A 20,178-nucleotide genomic window follows, 5' to 3' on the forward strand; every position below is an offset into this window, starting at 1 on the left:
GCGAAATTCACCGTTTTGAATCAAAATATGTCATGTGAATCGTGTAGATCCGAAGAGATTTTTTTTCTTTTGGGGGTGGGGGGTGTCAGGGTGAGTTTGCAGGCACAATAAATCGAAAATGGGTACTTTCCCATAAACATGAATGGATGTAGGATGAATGAATACCAAAGGTATGTTGAAAGATTCAGTACAACTTACTGAAATCCGTATCATGTCATATGTAGCGTTAATCGATCAATGATTGTTTAAACTGCAGAAAAGTGCCAATAAAATAGCTTGTAAAAATGTCACATTTACCGTAACTTTTACCTCAGAAAAGCTGTTCAGTGTCAAAGAACAAATGAACTTAGAGAAGAGCATTTTGATATATATCCACTGTGACTATAGGCCATTGCATATTCATGTACTTAACATGTGCTTCAATACTGTCATTAAAAATGTATTATAATGTTATTATAAAAACTTCTTTGTGTGTAATTTATATGTAAGTAGCTTACAAATCAATTAATTTTAACCTTTAATATTATAATGATGTACCAGCTGTGGTTCCCTGTATAGTTTACAGCATTATTTGAGAGAATTTTTTTCTTTGAGGAAATTTGCCATGTACTGTACCTGATAGGCCCCAAATGAATCATTATTGAATTGAAGGTAATCAAATCGCAAGCTTCTGAATCAAAATCGAATCCAATTGTGAAATTTGTGTCAATGCTCAGCCCTAGTGTCATTATTTATTTTTTGTTTTTTGTTTTTTTAGTTGAAGAAAATGTTGTTTTTTCCATTTATTTTCTTGTGGGAGTGCACCAGAATGCTTAGTTTATATGTTAAAATCACAAAAAAATCCCCCCTACTACTATTTACTTTGTAAACATGTCACCTTTTTCACCACTTTGGAGTTTGCAGGTATGCATAGAAAAACAATGGAAAAGTAGCACATTGGAATGGAAAAACTTGTTCGGTGTAAACAGCCCCTTTGCGGCTAAAAACGTGAGACGTTGATCGGTCCACTGTTTTGGAATTGACATTTTTGAGTGCCGCTGCGTGTAAAAGTTGAAATTCTTTTTGACTCACGTGCGAGGCGCTGCAAAAGACGCGAGACGTGAGCGTAACAGTTATAAACGTCCGTCTGCCGCTTGTTTACATAGAAAAACAATGGAAAAAGAGCGCATTGGAATAGAAAAACATGTTCTGTGTGAACTGCCCCTATAAAAAAAATAATGGGAGAATCAATTATGATTTCTTTACTGCCGTTTTGTGAATATTTAGCAATCATGATGTAATCAATAAAAATTCAACTGTAGTCTGATTAGGAGTATTTTAAAACATATCTAATTACAAGTACATAATTTTTGGAGTCTGATTATGTAATCCAGATTACATGTAATCAGTTACTACCCAGCACTGTATATGAGCAACCTTAGAGACGTACAAATGTAACACTAGAGCAAGCAGATAGCAACACCAAGGTTCGATTCCTAGCTGATAAAATATGAATACATTGAATGCAGTGTAAATCACTTTAGATAAAATCATCTGCCAAGTGCATGAAAACAAAATGTAAGACTGGTGGAAACTTCAACCTGCAAGAGCATCGCCATAGGTGACAGAGATCAATATGGAGAAACATAGTGGGATTCTCATTTATCCATACATGATGGAGAGACTTAGTCAAGGAAAGATCTTTTTCATGGTAAATTTATTTGTAAATGAAATCCAGATGGGATTTGTAATTAACTCTTTATATGGTGGAAGTTAATCATCATTACAGCTCTACAAATATAAAATATAAGTGAAATACACTGATTTTATGACAAAAGCCATAAACAAAAACAACAAAACAAAAACAAATCAATACAAAACATAAAATAAAGCAGTTTTAATAAAAAATTAGATGTTAAATAAGTTTACAAGCAATAAAAATAGACTGATTTTATTGTATTTATAATAAATCAGATTATGAATTCCATATATTCAATATTGTATGAAACTCACAAAACATTTCATTGTTTTTCTAAAGTTATATATGCAAGTATTTACATTTTAATTGCTGTCAAAACAAAGATATTGTATGCTGCATTGGTGTGTCCAAACATAAAAATGTTTGCTAAAACAATTGCAATAAGTTTAGCTATTACAAATCCGGGGTTTGAACCTTCGCCCTTTTGGTTAGCAGCCGAGTTAATTAACCACTACCTGAAGAACTTATTAAATACGGCAGTAGGACTCTAGTGATGATCTATTGTATTGGTCTCTGTATTCCTACAGGGCATCAATACAATAATGAGCTTTCTTGTGATATCGGTCCAATATCTCCCTGTGACTGTAGCCCTGCGTGCGGCTCCTGAAGATGGAGGATCTAATTAGTAGAAGAGCGTGCCGTAAATCTCACGATAGAAACGTTCTCAGAAGTTCAACATCTAATATTCTTCAGGGAGATCTTCTCTAAATATTCTTCAATCTTCTTTCTCACTCAGTGGAGGATCAAATCAATTAAAGTAGTTGAAGTGTGATGGATGCACAAACCCTCATATCGTAATGGGTAAAAAATGCTTGATTTTGACACTAGAAAATTGCCTAATCTGTTACTGTGTAGAAGCGTATCATCTTTTCATAAATTATTGATTCCCTCTAATAATTCATTAAACAATGTTGCTGAATAAATAGGCACATGAGAGCATAATTCAGACGTCAGCATATGCTATGGATTACCCTGTAGCATTGTCAGCTAAATTAAAAACCTCATGAAATGCTTTGACGAGCACAGTTTTCTTTCCTGGGTTGAATTATTTCCCATTTAAACAGGAAGTTGAGGGCAGGACATATTGCTTAAAATTTGTTTTTAAAAAGTATATTGATCTGTCAGCCTTGAAACTAAACTCAAAGTTAAAGGGTTAGTTCACCCAAGATTGAAAATTCTATCATTAATTACTCACCCTCAGGCCTCACTGAGCCATCGGATTTTATCAAAAATATCTTAATTTGTGTTCTGAAGATGAACGAAGGTCTTACGAGTGTGGAACGACATGAGGGTGAGTAATTAATGACAGAATTTTCATTTTTGGGTGAACTAACCCTTTAAGAACAAATGTTCGAACGGTAACGTTAACAGAATGTTCGTTCAAAGTTATCTGGTCTTTAATGACGTTTGCAAAACATGCGCATGAAAACTAATGTTATTTATACATTGTTCATGAAACGTTTTTTTCCTGAAATGTTTTAGTTGAATATTTGACTAACGTTTTTTAAATGTTACTACTTCAGAGAACATTCAAAAGTAACGTTCCCATAATGTTTGCAAAATTATATAATGGAGTGTTCCCTTAACATTCACACAATCAAGAAAAAAAAAGTTTTTAAAACATTTAAGAAACTTGACGTTTTGAATGTTCAGAAAACATTCAGAAATAATGTTTTCATAACTAAATGGGAACATTAGCAAAACACTTCCAGTTTGGAAAAAGTTCCACTCAAAAAGACTGAAGCAAATCATTTAAAATCATAAGGTTGCGCTACAAATAATCCTTATCTGTCAGTTTGACTGAATAAGCTCTAAAATTTCCTTCATGTTCTAGTTTCAGATGTCAGGAGAATAATGTAACGCTTGGAATTTTAATGTGACATGGTATAACAAGAATATCTATGGCAAGAGCTCTCTTCAGTCGCTGCATTTTTTTTTCTTCCTGACTATTTTCTTTCTCCCTTCGTATTCTGCTGTAACAGTATGAAAAAAGGATAACATACTGCACATTTGTGGTCTGTTCTGCCAATTTAATTTACAAGATATCCCATTAATAATTCACTGGAATGCACTAAGAATCTCTCGTTTTTCCAGGTTTATTTTCACATGGATGCTTTGAAATGTAATGTAATTGTCTCCTCTTTTCACTTCCAATCTCTATTAGCAGTGTTTACTGGAATCTTTCTAAAGCAGGCAAATACAATATTTATTTTCTATCAAAATGACGGAAATCACTTTGAAATATTATCACTCAATGTTCCAGTTAACTATTAACTACGACTTTTGCCTCAATAAACTCTTAATTACTGCTTATCAATAGTTAGTAAGGTAGCTGTTAAGTTTAGGTATTGGGTAGGATTATGGAATGTAGAATATGGTCATGCAGAATAAGGCTTTGATATGCATGCTTATAAGCAACTAGTTCATAGTAAGAATTGGACCCTAAACTAAAGTGTTACCATTTTTGATTAAAGGCGGGTGCTCACTGTGGCAATTTTGGCCACGATTTGGTTGTTTGAGACAAATTTTACCTCAGACAAAATTCTGGCAGTGTCAGAAGATTTGGCGCACAGTCCTGCAGTGTGAATTCTCCTACGACGAACGTCAAAATGTCATTTTTCAAGACAAGCCGTGATCAAAATTAACGCTAGAGATTTCTTTGTTAGCCACCATTTCGGCCCCGTGTGTAATGCAGTCACCGAACGTTTATGGGTTGATGATGTAAAACTCCGGACAAGTTTTCATGCACGCGTCCGTTTTTAAAGCGTCTTAACTGTCATACAGTCTGACATAAATGACAGCTGAGATCCCACTGCGTGACATGGGAATCATGTTTGTACAGTCTGACAAGCAACAATTGTAAAGGACTATTATAAATCGCACAGTGTGCACCCGGCTTAAGGCAATAAATGTTACATAATACAGACATATTACTACAGTGATATTTAACACGTCCATAATATTGCTGAAGAAATAATCAAGGGGTATTCAATGTTTGTTCTAGTAATTTGTTAATACTTTAACACCTTTAAATGTCCTTTTAATATTCAATGGTTGAAGAGAGATTAGAATAAAGTCACTTCATTGTACCCAGTTTTTGAAAATGCATATTAATAGTGGATCAGTGAATATCATCTTTTGGGATTTCTGAAGCATTTTAGAGGTTAAGTGATACTGAATGGCTTTACTTTTCTCTTTGGCTCTCCTCAGTGTCTACAGCTCGGTGAAGCGGTCGTCATTTGAGAACGCTTGATTATAGACACCATCTTTCCCGCCAAGGCTTGAAAGTGTAGTTCCGTTCTCTTTGACTCTTCCGTCATCCTCTTCTGCAAAACCAGCATCCTTGTCTTTGGCTCTGTGGTGGGTAAGCCATCATAAACAGGTCAGATCAGAATACAGGGAAGGTGACATGTTGGTATCTACTGTAAGACATCATTTGCACCTGGTATTAACAACTACAAGCTACTCATAATGTAGTTAAAAACAGTGAAGCAACAAGTTAATAATGCTAACTACATTGAATATTAAAGGTAGGCTAGGCAATTTTTTTTTAATAAACACTTTTTGTTATTCTGGTTGAAACTCTCTTCACATCCTGATAGCAATCAATAATAGAAGTGGTCTAAATATTAAAACATGTACATATATATATCTTCTGTATAAGTCTCAGGACCAAAAAATGTTCGTCCAATCATTGCATTTGGCCAGAGAATCAAACGCGCAGCCATCTTTAGAATTTTGTCTTTCAACTTCCGTTTTTGCGGTAGCTCTGTATATTTCTATGGAATCGCTGTCGAAGAGTAATTAACTGGGTAAGTGGATTTACTTATTGTAGAGTTAACGACAGATATCATGAGCATTGTAATGTTTGAAGGGGACAGTAGACTAAAACGAGCGGTTCATTCATAAATCCGTAAGATCTTACCTTCATGCTGTGGAAATACAAACCAAATACAAAACAGCGCTGAAAAGGGGCGGGGCTACATAAGGTCTATATAGTACATATGAAAAATGACAATTTAACATTTAGTTTAGTTTGCTTTGCTGTAATGTGCTCTTACATATACAAAATTTTAGACAAAATCTGATCACATGTGGGCACAGTCTGTCTGATAATCAGATCACTGAGATGGATGTTAATACTAGGTGCATCATCAAACAGACATTTAAATGAAATGGTCTGTCAAAAGAACGTTTCTGACCGTCGTCTTTTGCTAACTGTAGACATCAGCAAAGCCACGATCCCCACAGCCACGGCACCTATGACCACACCAAACACGATGAGCCATGGAGGAGTGTCGTATGTGATCGGGGGCGCCAGCGTCGGTGGGATTCCTACGAACTCCAGGGTCATGTCCGATAACAAGAACGCACTGTTTATGCGATGCTTACTCTTCCTGGAATAATAAATAATGTGTTAGGAATCTGGCATGCTAAAGGAGAATCAGTAGTATCACATAGCTAGATGCCCTATCCACATTATTTTGAAAGACGGAAGTGAATGTGCGAGACTTCCGATTCATTAGCCGCTATACACTCTTAGATAAAAAAAGGTTCAATGAGGTTCTAATTCTCTAGGGATCATGACTCAATTTTAAAGAACACTTTTCACCCCAAAAATGAAAATAATCCTATGATTTACTCACCCTCAAGCCATCCTAGGTGTATATGACTTAATCTTCTTTCAGATGAATTTTGAAGCCCAAAAAAATTCATCCATCCATCATAAAAGTAATCCATACATCTCCAGGGGGTTAATAAAGGCCTTCTGAAGCGAAGTGATGGGTTTTTGTTAGAAAAATATCAATATTTAAAACTTTATAAACTAAAATAACTAGCTTTCGGCAGATGACCGTATGCATACTGCGCAAGTCAACTTGTGCCACGAGTAATTTGACGTGAACAAATAGGGCTGTGCAACAAACTCAAGCTCCTCTTCTCTTATATCAAAATCCTCCAAAATTTCTATTTAAAATTTATCGTTTTAGATTTCTAATTCATGACTGATGTTTTGTTTTGTTCTATCCTCTGTGCTTCCACCCTCGTCATTGCGTGATGTGTCGGTTCAGAGGTTACTCTTCCGCCGCAAATTGATGTGTACGGCCATCTGCCGGAAGCCAGTTATTATAGTTAAAAAAGTTTTAAATATGGATATTTTTCTTACCATCGCTTAGCTTCAGAAGGCCTTTATTAACCCCCTGGAGTCGTGTGGATTATTTTTATGATGGATGGATGCATTTTTTTTTTTTTTTTGCTTCAAAATCTCACCCCCCCATTCACTACCATTATAAAGCTTGGAAGAGCCAGGATGTTATTAAATATATCTCCAATTGTGTTCATCTGAAAGAAGATAGTCATATACACCTAGGATGGCTTGAGGGTGAGTAAATCCTGGGATAATTTAAATTTTTGGGTGAACTAACCTTTTAAATGACTACAAAATACTTTAATGTTTAACAGGTTATTTCAGTTTTTTCTAGTGATAAAGTATGTTACGAGCTGTTTAATTCATAAAATGTAATCAATAAAAAATTAATATTATATTATCTGCAAGAACAGTTTAAGATTTAAAGTACACTACAAGTGAATATTAAATACAAAGGATAGCTGCTTATACTGTATAATTCAGCATTCAGCAAGGCAACTCGCTTTGTTTAAAACAGCCATCATTTTTGCAATAGCATGTCACGTTGATGCCCATGTGCAGTCTACCATCTAGTAAGCTATCAGCATATAAAGTCTAAACCTATAAACCTGCAGCACAGAGTGTTGACTTACTTCACTGCTTGTTCAACTTGTTCTTTGGGGATCAGTTGGGTTGGATCATCTGGCGACGTTACCACGAACACGAACGACACTCTTTGCGTATCATTGCACACCAGTATGTTTTCAATGCTGGAAAAGATTATTTAAACAAGACCAATTAGATGTAATCATTATTTTTTGAGAGGATAATGGTGTGGCTGGTGTTTGTTATGTGGTGATTTTGGTTGCAGTACTGGAAAAATTGTTAGAAATTTAAAAATTTGAGGTGATTTTTTTTTTTTTTATGGAGGGCATCATAGAAAATGCACTGGAACTGATAAAACAGCCTCACACAAGCACACATATACACTTACACAGCAAAAAATTTATTATTTTTGTTTGCGAGTACGAGTAGCAAAATTGTGTGGGATAATAATTCTTTTTTTAGAGAATATATTTTGAATTAAGTTCTTAACTAATTGTTTTTCCATGTTATAATTCTAATTAGTCCAATTTAAATCATCAACTGTACTTCTAAAAGTTGACAAAGTTAACTTTTAGCAGTCACAAACATCTGGGAAAACAAAGAAAAAAAATATTGATGACTTATTTTATTTGATGACAACAATCTCAACAATGAGATTGTCCCTTCTACTAATATCACCTGTGTGACTGTGATGCTAAATCCTATTGGATATGTTTTTTTTTTTTTAAAGGATGAGCCCTTTAACATATCCAAATTTCCTATTTAAAAAGGAAATATGTCAACAAATACTTATATATACTAAAATATATATTTACCAATGAGGTAAGAGACAAACTTAATTTGCCATAAAGTACCATTCAAAAGCTTAGGGTTAGTAATTTAAAACTTTTATTAACACTTTTATTCAGCAAAGATGCATTAAATTGTTCAAAAATGAAAAGTAAAGATGTTTTACTTGGGCATGAAGTTATTAAATATTTCTATTTGATATAAATGCTGTTCTTTTGAACATTCTATTCATCAAAGAATCTTGAAAAAAATGCATCACCATTTAGACAAAAATATTAAGCAGACCAACTTTTTTCAACATTGATAATAAAAAAAAATGTTTCTTGAGCAGCAAATCAGAATGATTTCTGAAGGATCATGTGACACTGATGTGATCACATGAATAAATTACATTTTACAATATATTCACATAGAAAATAGTTCTTTTAAATTGTAATAATATATATAAAAAAAAATGTCTTTATTGTATTTATGATCAAATAAATGAAGTCTTGGCATGCAGAAGAGATAAATCATTTAAAAAATCGTACTAATCACAAACCTTTTAACAGTAGTGTATATTCTCTGAAGTCTTATTATTTTATGCAGTTTTGCTTCTCAAGTAAATGTATCTTGTTTTAAGGATTCTTAGATATTAATAAAATGATTGCCATGTAAATCACATAATGTCAGTAGACCTGGTTTCCCGGTTATATACTGGATGCAGCCAGTAAGAATCAAGCAGACGCAGGCGTCTCATCAATGTAACATGATGCTGCAAAAGAACCACACGCTCCCTAACCAGCGTCCCGGCATCAATCAATACTGCGGTTCTCTCACAAACAAGCCTGAAGCATCTCTGCAACACTTCAGCTGTGAGATTTCACAATCGTTAGGGGCCGATATCTGGCTGGGAAAGGTTAACCGGAATTGATTTCCCTTGACCCATTAGCGTTTATATCGGCCCGTAATTACACCCGTTAAATTAATCAGTCTTGCTTTCCCTACATCTGAGGGTGCGGCTCAATTGCATGAATATAATTAAGGGGAAAAACATTTTAAAAAATACATTTAATCCACTAAAACAGGTCAGTCTTAAAATGACATCATGCATTTTTCTTTTCACCTGTAGATGATCACTGTTATTATTGAATGTGTAAAATTGCTGCTAGATCATAGGTCTTTGGTAATAATCCGTCATTACACAAAATGATATCTATTCATTGCACATATCTTGTTTGGAGAAAAAGCATGTAGACCGCAACGTTACCTGATATGTGATATTCGTCTATGCCAGATTTCATTTTAAAGCACGTAATTTATCTCATCTAAGTAGAATCTTAATGATTGTAATTTGAAAGTTTCTTTAAATTATCTCTCAAATGAATAATATGTGATATAAATAACTTGGTTAAATGTATCACACTGTGAACGTGACACTTCATTTCACTAAATTCACTAAATGATAGCTTTGTGGAGCTTTATGGAAATATATTTTTGAAGCAATGTGAACGGTACTTGCCAGCACAAAACTATGCTAGGGTGAGTGGTTGTTAGTGTGTTGCTATAAGATTTTTTTTCACCTATTTTATATCATCTAGGTGAAAATCTGAGCACAAATCATTGACATATTATCCTAAGGCAAACAGAGTGGGATGAGAAACATGCCAAAGTTTGCTACTTAGGGTTAGGAGTTTGTTCAAATTCCCAACTCTAAGTGAGAAAAAAAGTAGCAGAAAAAAACATGCTACAACAAAGGCAAGAAGATAAGGAAGGCTTGAAATGCTGGTCTGGCCTGGAAGCTGATATAGATTTGCGTGTCAGCAGCGTAGCAATGGAATCTGAGACCGTGCCGTCAAATTATTTGCCCAAGGGGTGGCATATAAATTGGAAAGAGGAGAGGGCCTTGATTGGGGCCTTGGGGGACACACCACATTAGACTGGAACAGTACATGATCTATGTTCCTCAATAGATACAAATTACTGCCTTGCATTAAGAAATTATGTTAGCCATAGGAAAACTCTACTAGTGATGCCAATGGCTGATAAGCCGTGAGTACAATGTTACGGCAGACAGCTACAAAAACTGCCGGATATTATTATTAATGCTTGAAATGGTAAACCCCTCTGTAATTTTTAATGTAACATAAAGCAGTTTATATATAACGTAATGTAATGTAATGCGAAGCAATCTATAATATTGGGTAGTCTGAAATTGTTAACCCCTCTGTCATGTAATGTAATGCAAAGCTGCAACACAAATCAGTGGAACGCAACAAAAGCAAAGCAATAAAGTAATTAAAGTATCCAAAAACCACTAGAACAATGTTATATATTTCGTTGACTTGTGTACTTACATTATCCCAAATGTTTCTAAGAATGTGTAAATCCAGACAAATAAGCAATTTTAACCAGGAGACGGACTGTGTCCGTGCGTCGCCGATCAATGACATCATACCCGCATTACCCACGGTTTCTGGTTTTATATTGTAGAAACCATAGAAACAAAATGCTTTAATATATTATGTGTTTTATTAGACAGATGAGCAACTGTTTGGATACTTTCATCGACAGAAAACGAATCATGTTATATAGCTCAACACAGTAAGTCTTGTTTTCTTGATTTACCGCGAGTACCATGTTTTAACATGTCTAATATCGATCTAGCTTACTGCAGTGTGCAACAGGTGTCTCATAGCAGCCGCCGAGCAAACGCAGAGTAGCATTATAACAACTTTCAACACACAAATGTATCTAATATGATCAACAGCGCTGCGTTACCCCACATACGCTTGACCGGAAGAAGCGGAAGCGCTTGTCTGCGGCATAATAAAAGTCCCGCTGCTCTCGAGCCGTGTGTTGCACTTGTCTCTCATTAGCAATCGCTCCAGCGGCCTCGTTCCGCTCCAACAGCTTTCAGCCACGCCCTGCTTCATACTGCATAATGTTAATAAATCTTTAATACATTAGCTCATCCATGAATATGATTTCTGCTCGAGTCACGTTGGATTCTTTTCCACCGGCTGTCGACGTGAAGACAACACCTCCCATGATTCCGCGAAATCAAGGTGTCATCAAGCTACGCCTTTGTTTTGAAAAAGCGACCTCTGGTGGCAAAAGATTACATATTGTGCCTTTAATAACACTGATTGGACAAGTACAGCATACAACAAGCAGGCCAGTTTAAATAACCACTTTTCTTTCTAGAAATGTCACCAAATGATTCAGTAATTTAGTTGTTTCAAGTCTTCTGAAACATACAACCTGTTTTCCTCAGGTACTAAATGTAAACACAGTCCTTGAAAGTGTCTGCAGCTGTGCAAAGCACATGAAAATTGAATAAAGCAAGCAGTGAGGAAGCTTACGATTGGCTGTCAGTTGCTAAACAACCCATGTTACATTTTAGCACCTCAATGTTTCACACTGTTGCAACTGTTGACTGGTTTTGTGGGGACATTTGGTCCTGACAGTGAAGACAAAATCTGACCCACTCCCCCACATGCATGACGAACAAAGAGATATGACTCGAGCAGCCGTCAGCTCTTACTCAAAGGCTGAGGTCAAATCATTCTGCTCACGTTTTCAATCACAATCAAAGTGGTCATCACAAAAACAGCCATGGATTGAACAGTTTTGGTGTTGATTATCTTTTGTTAAGAGTGTCAGCTGCTCGTGTGTGGGAGAGTGGTGGTCTACTCACTTATACGTGTCTTTATTAGTATGTCTCCTCATTGCAAACGCCAGAGTAGATCGGAAGAGAAACCTCTCACTCTCATTCCACTCATACTGAGAGAGAGAGAAAATGTTAAATTATTTAACAGATTGCACAGGAGATCAATATGCCCGAATGAAATTATGAAACCAAATGAAAAGAGGAGAAACAAAACCAAACCCTACTGCATTATCTCCAAGGGCCGTCTTAATGCTGAGTCTGACTTTAAATCCATCTGTGCTGTCTACAGAGAGAGAGAAAAAGAGTTCATTTATTCACAGAAATCTTGGGTTGTTGTTGTGTAGATGCGTGTACTTCCTGTTCTTTGTGGGCTGATAAGGCTTCTGCTGAGTGTGTCCTTATTTACCGTCCTCCTAAAAGATCCTCGTTTGGGAATTCATTTGTCACTTTATTTCTCAGTGGTTTCTCAAGATACTGAAGAGAATGAGATAAGCTTAGATGCCAAACAAGGAACTCAGTCTGTCTTTTTGGTCAGACAACAAAGTGGCATAATTAAGTTTATGATGTTTAGACGCTTCAGCGATGATTTCTATCCTTATTTAAACTCTCTTGAAGTTTCATTTTACTGCAATTTCACACTCCCTCTGAACATTTTCACTTTCTTCTTTCCTTTAAACCTAACCTGAATTGAGTGAATTGAGTTTCCTTTTCCCTGGTAGGCGAATATCTCAAAAAAGTCAAAAAATAATAATAAAAAAAGTTATAAAGACAGTGAAGCCTATTTTAGGAGCATTATGTAATATATTATATAATAATATATTATATATATTATTATTTTTTGCATTAAATGCAGGATTATTATTGTTAACTTAAACTAAAACCATGAAAAAAAATTGTTGAAACAAAATAAACGTTAAGTAAAACAAATGAAAATATAAAAAAAAACTTATTTTCAGATAGTTGCCATGGTAACTTTTCGTTTAGTTTAACTTGAAGTACTAAAAAAACTAATAAAATTAATTAATATTATGTAGACATATATTTTTAAAAAAAAAGACTAATAAAATGACAAAAACACAATGAAACTAAACAACAAAACTAAAAGTAAAGTGAAAACAAAATATAAAAAATAAATTCTAATTCAAATTATTAACAAAAACTATAATAGTATATCAATGGTACTAAAATAACATTGATTAAATGACAGTTAAGGATATTTTCTATAAAATTTCATTAATGCACACAAATATTTTACTTTTGAAGTATTTTTCGGTGTTTTATTACATTACATTTAAATACATTAAATTTAAAAAGGTAATACAACAATACAATGATTTTTTTTTGCATTACTGTAACAACGAGATTATTTCCCCAAATAATATGAGATATATGAGATTTTTTATATAATATAATATAATATAATATAATGAGAATTGGGGAAAAGTTGCTTGTAATTAGGGCTGCAAGATATTGAAGAAAAGTGCGATAACTCGTTAAATAATGCAATATGTAATACAATCATTTACTAAACAGAAATTGAATAATCAAATGTAAAAATAAAACAGCTTTGTCTTCACTTTATGAATAAACACTGATTCTTATTAAAGCTATAAAAGTTATTCAGTCAAGAGCCGCGAGTGATTTTCTCTGTCTTTTGTTATTTGATTAACTTCAATGACAGACTGCAGCAGGTTTATTAGGCTGCTGTCACTTTAAGAGCGAATTTACCTATCCAATATACTGATACACACACATTTTCTCTCTCAAATGTTTACATTCACTTAAGACATACCCAACTGTTTATGTGAATACCTGAGAGGTGCGTGTGAGTACTGCATTGAGTTCTTTTCAGTGGCTTATTGCACTTAACTATTAACTATTTTAGCATAATTTTCGATATATTTTGAAGCCCTACTTGTAATTTCTATCTATCTATCTATCTATCTATCTATCTATCTATCTATCTATCTATCTATCCTGTATTTTTCTTATTTCTGTCTAATGAGTTTAGGCTGAAACATAACCAGGAATCTGTTCTTAGCATGTTTTTGTTTTTTTCTGAGCTCCTCCAGTTTATTAATTAAACTTAAAAAGGAGAGACCAATTCTATCTGATTGAAAACATTTTCTAGTATATTCATCTTTAACAGCCTCTCAAATGGATCAAAGAGTTCTCCAGGTTTTCTTTCCGCTGAGAGATTAAAAATGACTGCAGCTAGTCTAAACTGAGAACAAATGACCAACCCTTGGCAGGCACAAAGATCAGAAGAAAACAGTTAGGCTCAAACAGACACCCATTCACACAATTTCGTTGAGGGGAAAGCTTGAGATGTTTTACCTTTACAAAGATCCTGTGCTACCATGGGCGGCAGGAGTATCAGAAGAAGAACTGTGGTTAGCATCTCTCTATCTGGGTGAACTTTAACACATATGCCACTGAATTCAGCGCTCAGAGATTATAAACCGTTCAGAACATGAGATACAAAGGGCTGGACGGAGCCGCTTAATGGTTAAGCAATGACTAACCCTGCCTCCAGAGTGAGCGAGAGAGAGAGAGAGCGCCAGAACAAACACCATATATTCAAATATAGTCTAAAAAAAAACGGTCAGCTGAGAATATAAATGTTCATTTAAAAGGAGACCTGCTTGCTTGGCTGGCTTGGATTGTTTCAGCTGTGAAATAATAAAGTGAAATAGTGTGGGAGTGTGTAAACAGCTCTCCTGTTTACACTCAGGTCTGTGAGTGCATATGAATGCAAATGCATATGATTTTTCTTCATCATAACAGCAGATGTGCCGGCGCTGACCTGCGTTGTTTTCACTCCCTCGCTGTTTTTTTCTTCTGTAATAATACCTGTCTTCTCATCTCAATATGTAAACACAGCGAACACTGGCTGTTTACAGCTGTATGATGTGTGATATCAACATGAATCTGAGCGTCATTTTGACTTATGACTTTCTTCTGTTGTTTAAAGTTGTGTTGTTTCATTTTTATGATGTGCTTCTGAATATGTCATCGGTAACAGCACTTCAAAGTGATGCTGTACTCACGTAGGTGGGTCAGACATGGGTTGTTTCTGAAAAATACAAGGGAAATCAGTTCTCAGATGAAGGCTGTTCTTCCTGTGAACCCCTGATGATTGAAACAAACCGCTTCTTCTGCATCTTCTCTTTGCTTGTTGAGATGAAAGCTTTTCCTACAAGACTAGAAAAAGACACATCAGACAAGAAACAAGTTTGATGGTTAACCGAAGTTCTGACACTGCAAGATGAGGAAACGTTCAATGCGGTTAATTTGTCACCTAATAATACAGAGACCAGGTTTACTCATTTATTGGCATACCTCAAGTTCAGGGTCAGTATTTTTAAAGAAATTAATACAGAAATGAAAATTTTATTCAGCAAGGATGCATTAAATTGATGAAAAGAGGCAGTAAAGGCATTTATAATGTTACAAAAGCTTTCTATTTCAGATAAATGCTGTTCTTTTGAACTTCCTATTCATCAAAGAATCCTAAAAAAATGTGTTTTCAACATTGACAATAATCAGAAATGTTTCTTGAGCAGCAAATCATCATGTTAGAATGATTTCTGAGGATCATGTGACACTGAAGACTGGAGTAATGATGCTGAAAATTCAGCTTTGATTACAGGAATAAATTACATTTGATCTGTTTGCTATTTGAATGTATTTTATTATAAATTGAAATATTTTTTTTCATTATGAACTATTTTTGGTCAAATAAATTCAGCCTTGGTGGTGAGCAAAAGAGAGGTCATTCCAAAAAAAAAAAAAAAAACACTATTCGTGTATATATATATATATATATATATATATACTCTTTAAATATTAGATAAAAGCAAATATTGCACCTTGCTGTAAGATCACTGAAATAAGTCACTTGCTTAATCAGTATTTTGTCATGTAAAAATAATCAAGCTTACAACAAGATAAATGTACTTTATAAGCAAAATAGCATTAGATATTACATTTTCAGAGAATATATCTTGAATTATGTGTTTTTTCCTATAGCCCTTGGCAGTTTTCTAAGCATAAACTTCACTAAATGTTGTTAAATTTATGCTTAAAACAAGAAACAACACTGCCAACAGGGTAAACCTAATTCAAGATATCTGAAAACAAGACAAAAAATCTTTCACAATCTTGTTACTCATGGAAATTTATCTTGTTTTCTGGAGGTTTAATTAGATTTTTTTTGTTTGTTTTTTTGCATATTAAAACAGGGATTCTGTTGTGTGCTTCATAGGATTTTGGTGTACTTTTTCCACATCAGCAAATTCCAAACAGGATGAGACTCTCCCTTTAGAAGAATGAAGCTGTTAGATATAGTGTCTGTCACATATAAATGTCATAAAATGTCAAGCTTTGCTAACTAAGTGAACTATTGTTCACAGGAGAGTTTCAGTTAACCCTCAAGAGCTATACTGTACCTTCTTCAGCTCCTCCTTTCTAGTGGGATAGATCAATCTTCCGGAAGGTTCTTTTATAGTAACATGAAATAGCCTACTCAGGATGCATTAATATGAGCAAAGTCCAAGATGATCGGAGGTGGAGAGAAATATGTTCACACAGCAGCAGAATATGGCTGTCTGTTCTGTATTTGAGTCCTTAATATGGTTACGTTCACACACAGAGACCAGTGACAACCGCATTCTATAAACGAACTCACACCAGTACATTTTCAGGATTCAAAATCGTATTCTCAGAAAATAAAATAATGCCATAAAGTGTGTCATCTGCGCTGCACAAATGTGTGTCTACCGTGTGTTTCTGCTTTTCATGTATGATTTCGGCAACTTACAGCAAGGCCATAACCATGTCTCAACTATTTAAACAATAGTTGAGTTAAATAAAACTACCCAGCAGGTTGGGCAAACATTTAACTCAACCGCTGGGTTTGTCCAATTTTCAACCCAACATTTTGTAGAGTGTATATAGTTGTGAAGTAATACATTTAAACTCTTTGCAAATAATAAAAATGTAAAAGAAATATGCACACAATTACTCGTTTGTATGTCTAATATGTCAAAAATGTAAAAAAAAAAAAAAAAAAAAAAGTTTCTTGTCTCGTCACATTCCGTTATTAATGACATCATTTAAAAGATAGCATATTTTCAATTCAAAATGGCGAAATTACTTTACAAAAGTTGAGTAGTTTGCATCACTGTATGTTACTGTGAGTCGTTAAACATATCTATATCCAACAGTTGTCAAGTATTAAATGTTTAGCTACTTATATAAGTTTAATCTTACAACGCACGCACTCTTTCACTGTAAAAACTAAAAGCGTAACGTTTGGATTCACACTCGTCCGCAGTGAATAGTAAGCCCCGCCTTCTTTGATCTGATTGGCCATCATTTTGACATTGACAATTACTGGTTAGAGAATAGAGTACCTCAGGGATGACGTGTTTTTGTAGGCCAACCCGGAAGTTAGCGGAGCACGGGTTCCCTCGATCCAAAGCCTATGCATTTTTCCCATAGACTTTTGGAAAATCGCAAAAAATAAGCTCTGTATTTAACAAAGGGTTATGACACTTACACGTTTTGTCTATCAAGATAATCTTTACAAGTTAACAACATTTATACATTTTGAAGCCTAAATAAAGTGGTCAGATATAAAAAGCTAACAGTAGGCTATAAACGGACTACAGCACACCATGGTCGCGGATCAACGTCACCACCACCAAGCTTCCTCAAACTTTATTTAGAAAATAACTTTATTTAAAAACATGCTCGCTGATTATAATCGGCGCTGTGTATAAATACTTATCCACTTTTTCATGAGAAATGCTGTCCAAATGTCCTGTTTGTCATGATGACGTCTAAAGTCCCCGCCAAAGGAAGTAGTTCCTTTTAGCAATTTGTTAGCAAACGCCATTTTTAAGACACAATAAACGTTTAAAAAATCACAAGCGGGTTATAACTGGTGTGTTTTATGTCATAGATCAAAACATGAAAATATTTAGAGGCTTTGTTAACCACAGACCTTATTATAGGCGATTTAGCAAAAACCCATTCAAAAAACCCATTGACTTCGGGGCGATGGAACCGCAAGTCCTAAAATGCAAGTCGCTTCCGGGTTTTGCATACAAAAACACGTCATCCCTGAGGTACTCTATATGGGCTTGACTCCCATTGCACGTTCATATACAGACAGTATTCGCTGCTGTGTGAATGGGACATTTCGAGACTCACACCTGTAAGTAAATGCGATTGTCAATCCAAACAGACAGTGTGAACGTAGCCAGTTGAAATAAAATGTGGCTGACTTGCTAGTTATTAAAGGTTCAGTTCTTCTGTTGTTTCCTCAAGGGCACAGCGATGATAGTTCATGAATCAGCCCTTGTGGAGCTCAAACATGAAACCTTTCATTTACCAGACCAGATCATCACCCCTCGACTCTGAGTTCATTTACCCGACACAAGATGGCAGTAGAGATCTAATGGATTCTTTTTCAAACTCAAAGGGGTCATTTAATACATGCCAATAAAGTTGATTTATTCAACATATTCTAAATATATGTGATTTGTTCATCATTTGTAGTGTCGGTAAATAATTCACATCAAATACGTAGAGATTAATACAGTTTGTCATTTGGAATTACACACTCCCTTTCAAGTTGAAATTAATAAAAGTTAAATAAACAGCAGATACGTAGATAAACAAGTGCCTCATGCAATTTTAAAATGTATTTTCTTCATAATATTAAATATTTTAAATGCAAATGTAAATATAAAATGTTAAATGCAAATGTAAATGATAAGTCTTTAAATATTGAATATAAAATGTAAATATAAATATTGAATATCAATGTAGCATTTTAAATATAAATAGGCCTAAGTCTTTAAGTACAAATTGTGAATATAAATTGAAATATCAATTAAATATTAAATAATATGAAAATAAATTAATCTAAATAAAAGTCTAAATAAATTTTAATCTTCAAAAGAAACGTAAACTTAAAATCTATAACATTATATTTTAAATCTATTTTAATGTACATCTTGAATATAAAATTAAAAATCAATGTAATTATTTAATAAATTGTAGTTATCACCACTAAATATTTAACCTGTTGTGTGCAGTGAAGGTTTTGTGTGGTTGTGTGGCGCCTCTGTGCGGTCGGATGTGGAACTGAGAGAGATTCAGCAAATCTTCATCTGAGTTCACAGCCCGCGCGCGTGTGTTAATATGTGCCTGTACTAGAGCACCGCAGAGCGGACGCGCCTCCCTCCGCCACAGGGCCACGGAGAGGCCGTACGTCTGGACGCCCCGGCGTCTGCTGCTCGCGCTCAGGGATGGATCAGGGATCCGCCGCGGGCACCGGAGGGACCTTCATTTCCCTGAGCGACAGTGAGCAGAGATGTTACTCCGGGCTGTACGCGCTCTGTCAGCCCGACAGCACTGGCAAACCGGCGGCGGGGAAGGTGGCGGAGCTGTTCCGGGCGTCGCAGCTGCCGGCCGAGACGCTGCACCAGGTGAGTTTACGCGGATTTCACCGCCGCCCCTGAACGTGCGTTTCGGGGACGCCTTGGGGGGTCTGCGCGCTCTCGGATATCAGCTAACTGCTGTGTCTGGATGTATAGTATGTTGCAGTGTGTTCAGGAAAGTGTGAAGTTGAGGGACCTGCTTGTGCTTCGAGGTCATGTATGTACAGTGATGGTATCAGATGGCAATACTAGTAGTCTAAGATGTATAGGCTACTATGGATGAATGAGTACCATATTCATTCTCCAAGATACTTAAATTAATATCATAGTATTTCCAAGGTACCATGTCCAAAATCACATGGTAGTATCATGGTATTTTTTGGCACTTTAAAGTATACTAGCCTATATAGTTTAGACTGTACTGTAGTATTCATACTAGATTATTAGATTCAATAGTGTTGATAATAAAATATACAGTAGATCATTTAATATATACACCTATTTAATGTTTATTCAGTATTCTATAGCATGTATATAGACTGATACAGGTATTTGATATCTTATTTGTTTTTTGACGGCATTATTAGTACAGTTGATGGAATAATATGATAACATGATGGTCTAGTGATATATTTTTACCATGGTATTGAATGATTACCATATTTATATAATATGATATACTGTGTGGTACCACACCAAAATGTGTAGTGTTTATACTAGATGCTGGAGTTAGTATACACTCATTTATCGTGGTATATTATTTTCTTATAGATGCTTATATTCTGACTTGATAGTGTTTGAGGACTATTATGAA

At 35.0% G+C, this 20,178-nt stretch overlaps 2 protein-coding genes across 3 annotated transcripts in view; one reads left to right on the top strand and one right to left on the bottom strand.

The window, feature by feature from the left end:
• Positions 1–1,679: 1,679 nt before the first annotated feature.
• cltrn (collectrin, amino acid transport regulator) lies at positions 1,680–14,411 on the bottom strand. Its single transcript, XM_051880841.1, has 6 exons — positions 14,248–14,411; positions 12,135–12,193; positions 11,938–12,023; positions 7,517–7,633; positions 5,941–6,135; positions 1,680–5,093 (listed from the first exon to the last, which is right to left on the bottom strand). Exons 1-6 carry the CDS (start codon positions 14,309–14,311, stop codon positions 4,952–4,954), a joined length of 663 nt encoding a protein of 220 aa, XP_051736801.1. The 5' UTR covers positions 14,312–14,411; the 3' UTR covers positions 1,680–4,951.
• Positions 14,412–19,085: 4,674 nt separating this feature from the next.
• reps2 (RALBP1 associated Eps domain containing 2) overlaps positions 19,086–20,178 on the top strand; it is a 47,241-nt gene continuing 46,148 nt past the window's right edge. The window contains exon 1 of one of the 2 annotated variants that reach the window (XM_051880396.1): positions 19,086–19,412. In XM_051880396.1, the coding sequence (XP_051736356.1) occupies positions 19,233–19,412 (180 nt within the window). In that variant the 5' untranslated portion in view covers positions 19,086–19,232. The remainder of the gene's footprint in view (positions 19,413–20,178) is intronic. The other variant, XM_051880395.1, reaches the window with a different exon arrangement.

This window comes from Ctenopharyngodon idella, chromosome 22, assembly GCF_019924925.1.
Source record: "Ctenopharyngodon idella isolate HZGC_01 chromosome 22, HZGC01, whole genome shotgun sequence".
NCBI classification, from domain to species: domain Eukaryota; kingdom Metazoa; phylum Chordata; class Actinopteri; order Cypriniformes; family Xenocyprididae; genus Ctenopharyngodon; species Ctenopharyngodon idella.

Bases quoted from the DNA above. Each gene is read 5' to 3' on its own strand.
- cltrn (XM_051880841.1), bottom strand. From the start codon at position 14,311: ATGCTAACCACAGTTCTTCTTCTGATACTCCTGCCGCCCATGGTAGCA. The intron at 12,024-12,134 runs GTAGGGTTTGGT...TCTCTCTCTCAG, and splicing joins CGGCCCTTGGAGATAATGCA to TATGAGTGGAATGAGAGTGA. The intron at 5,094-5,940 runs GTCAGAAACGTT...TACCCACCACAG, and splicing joins ACAGTTAGCAAAAGACGACG to AGCCAAAGACAAGGATGCTG.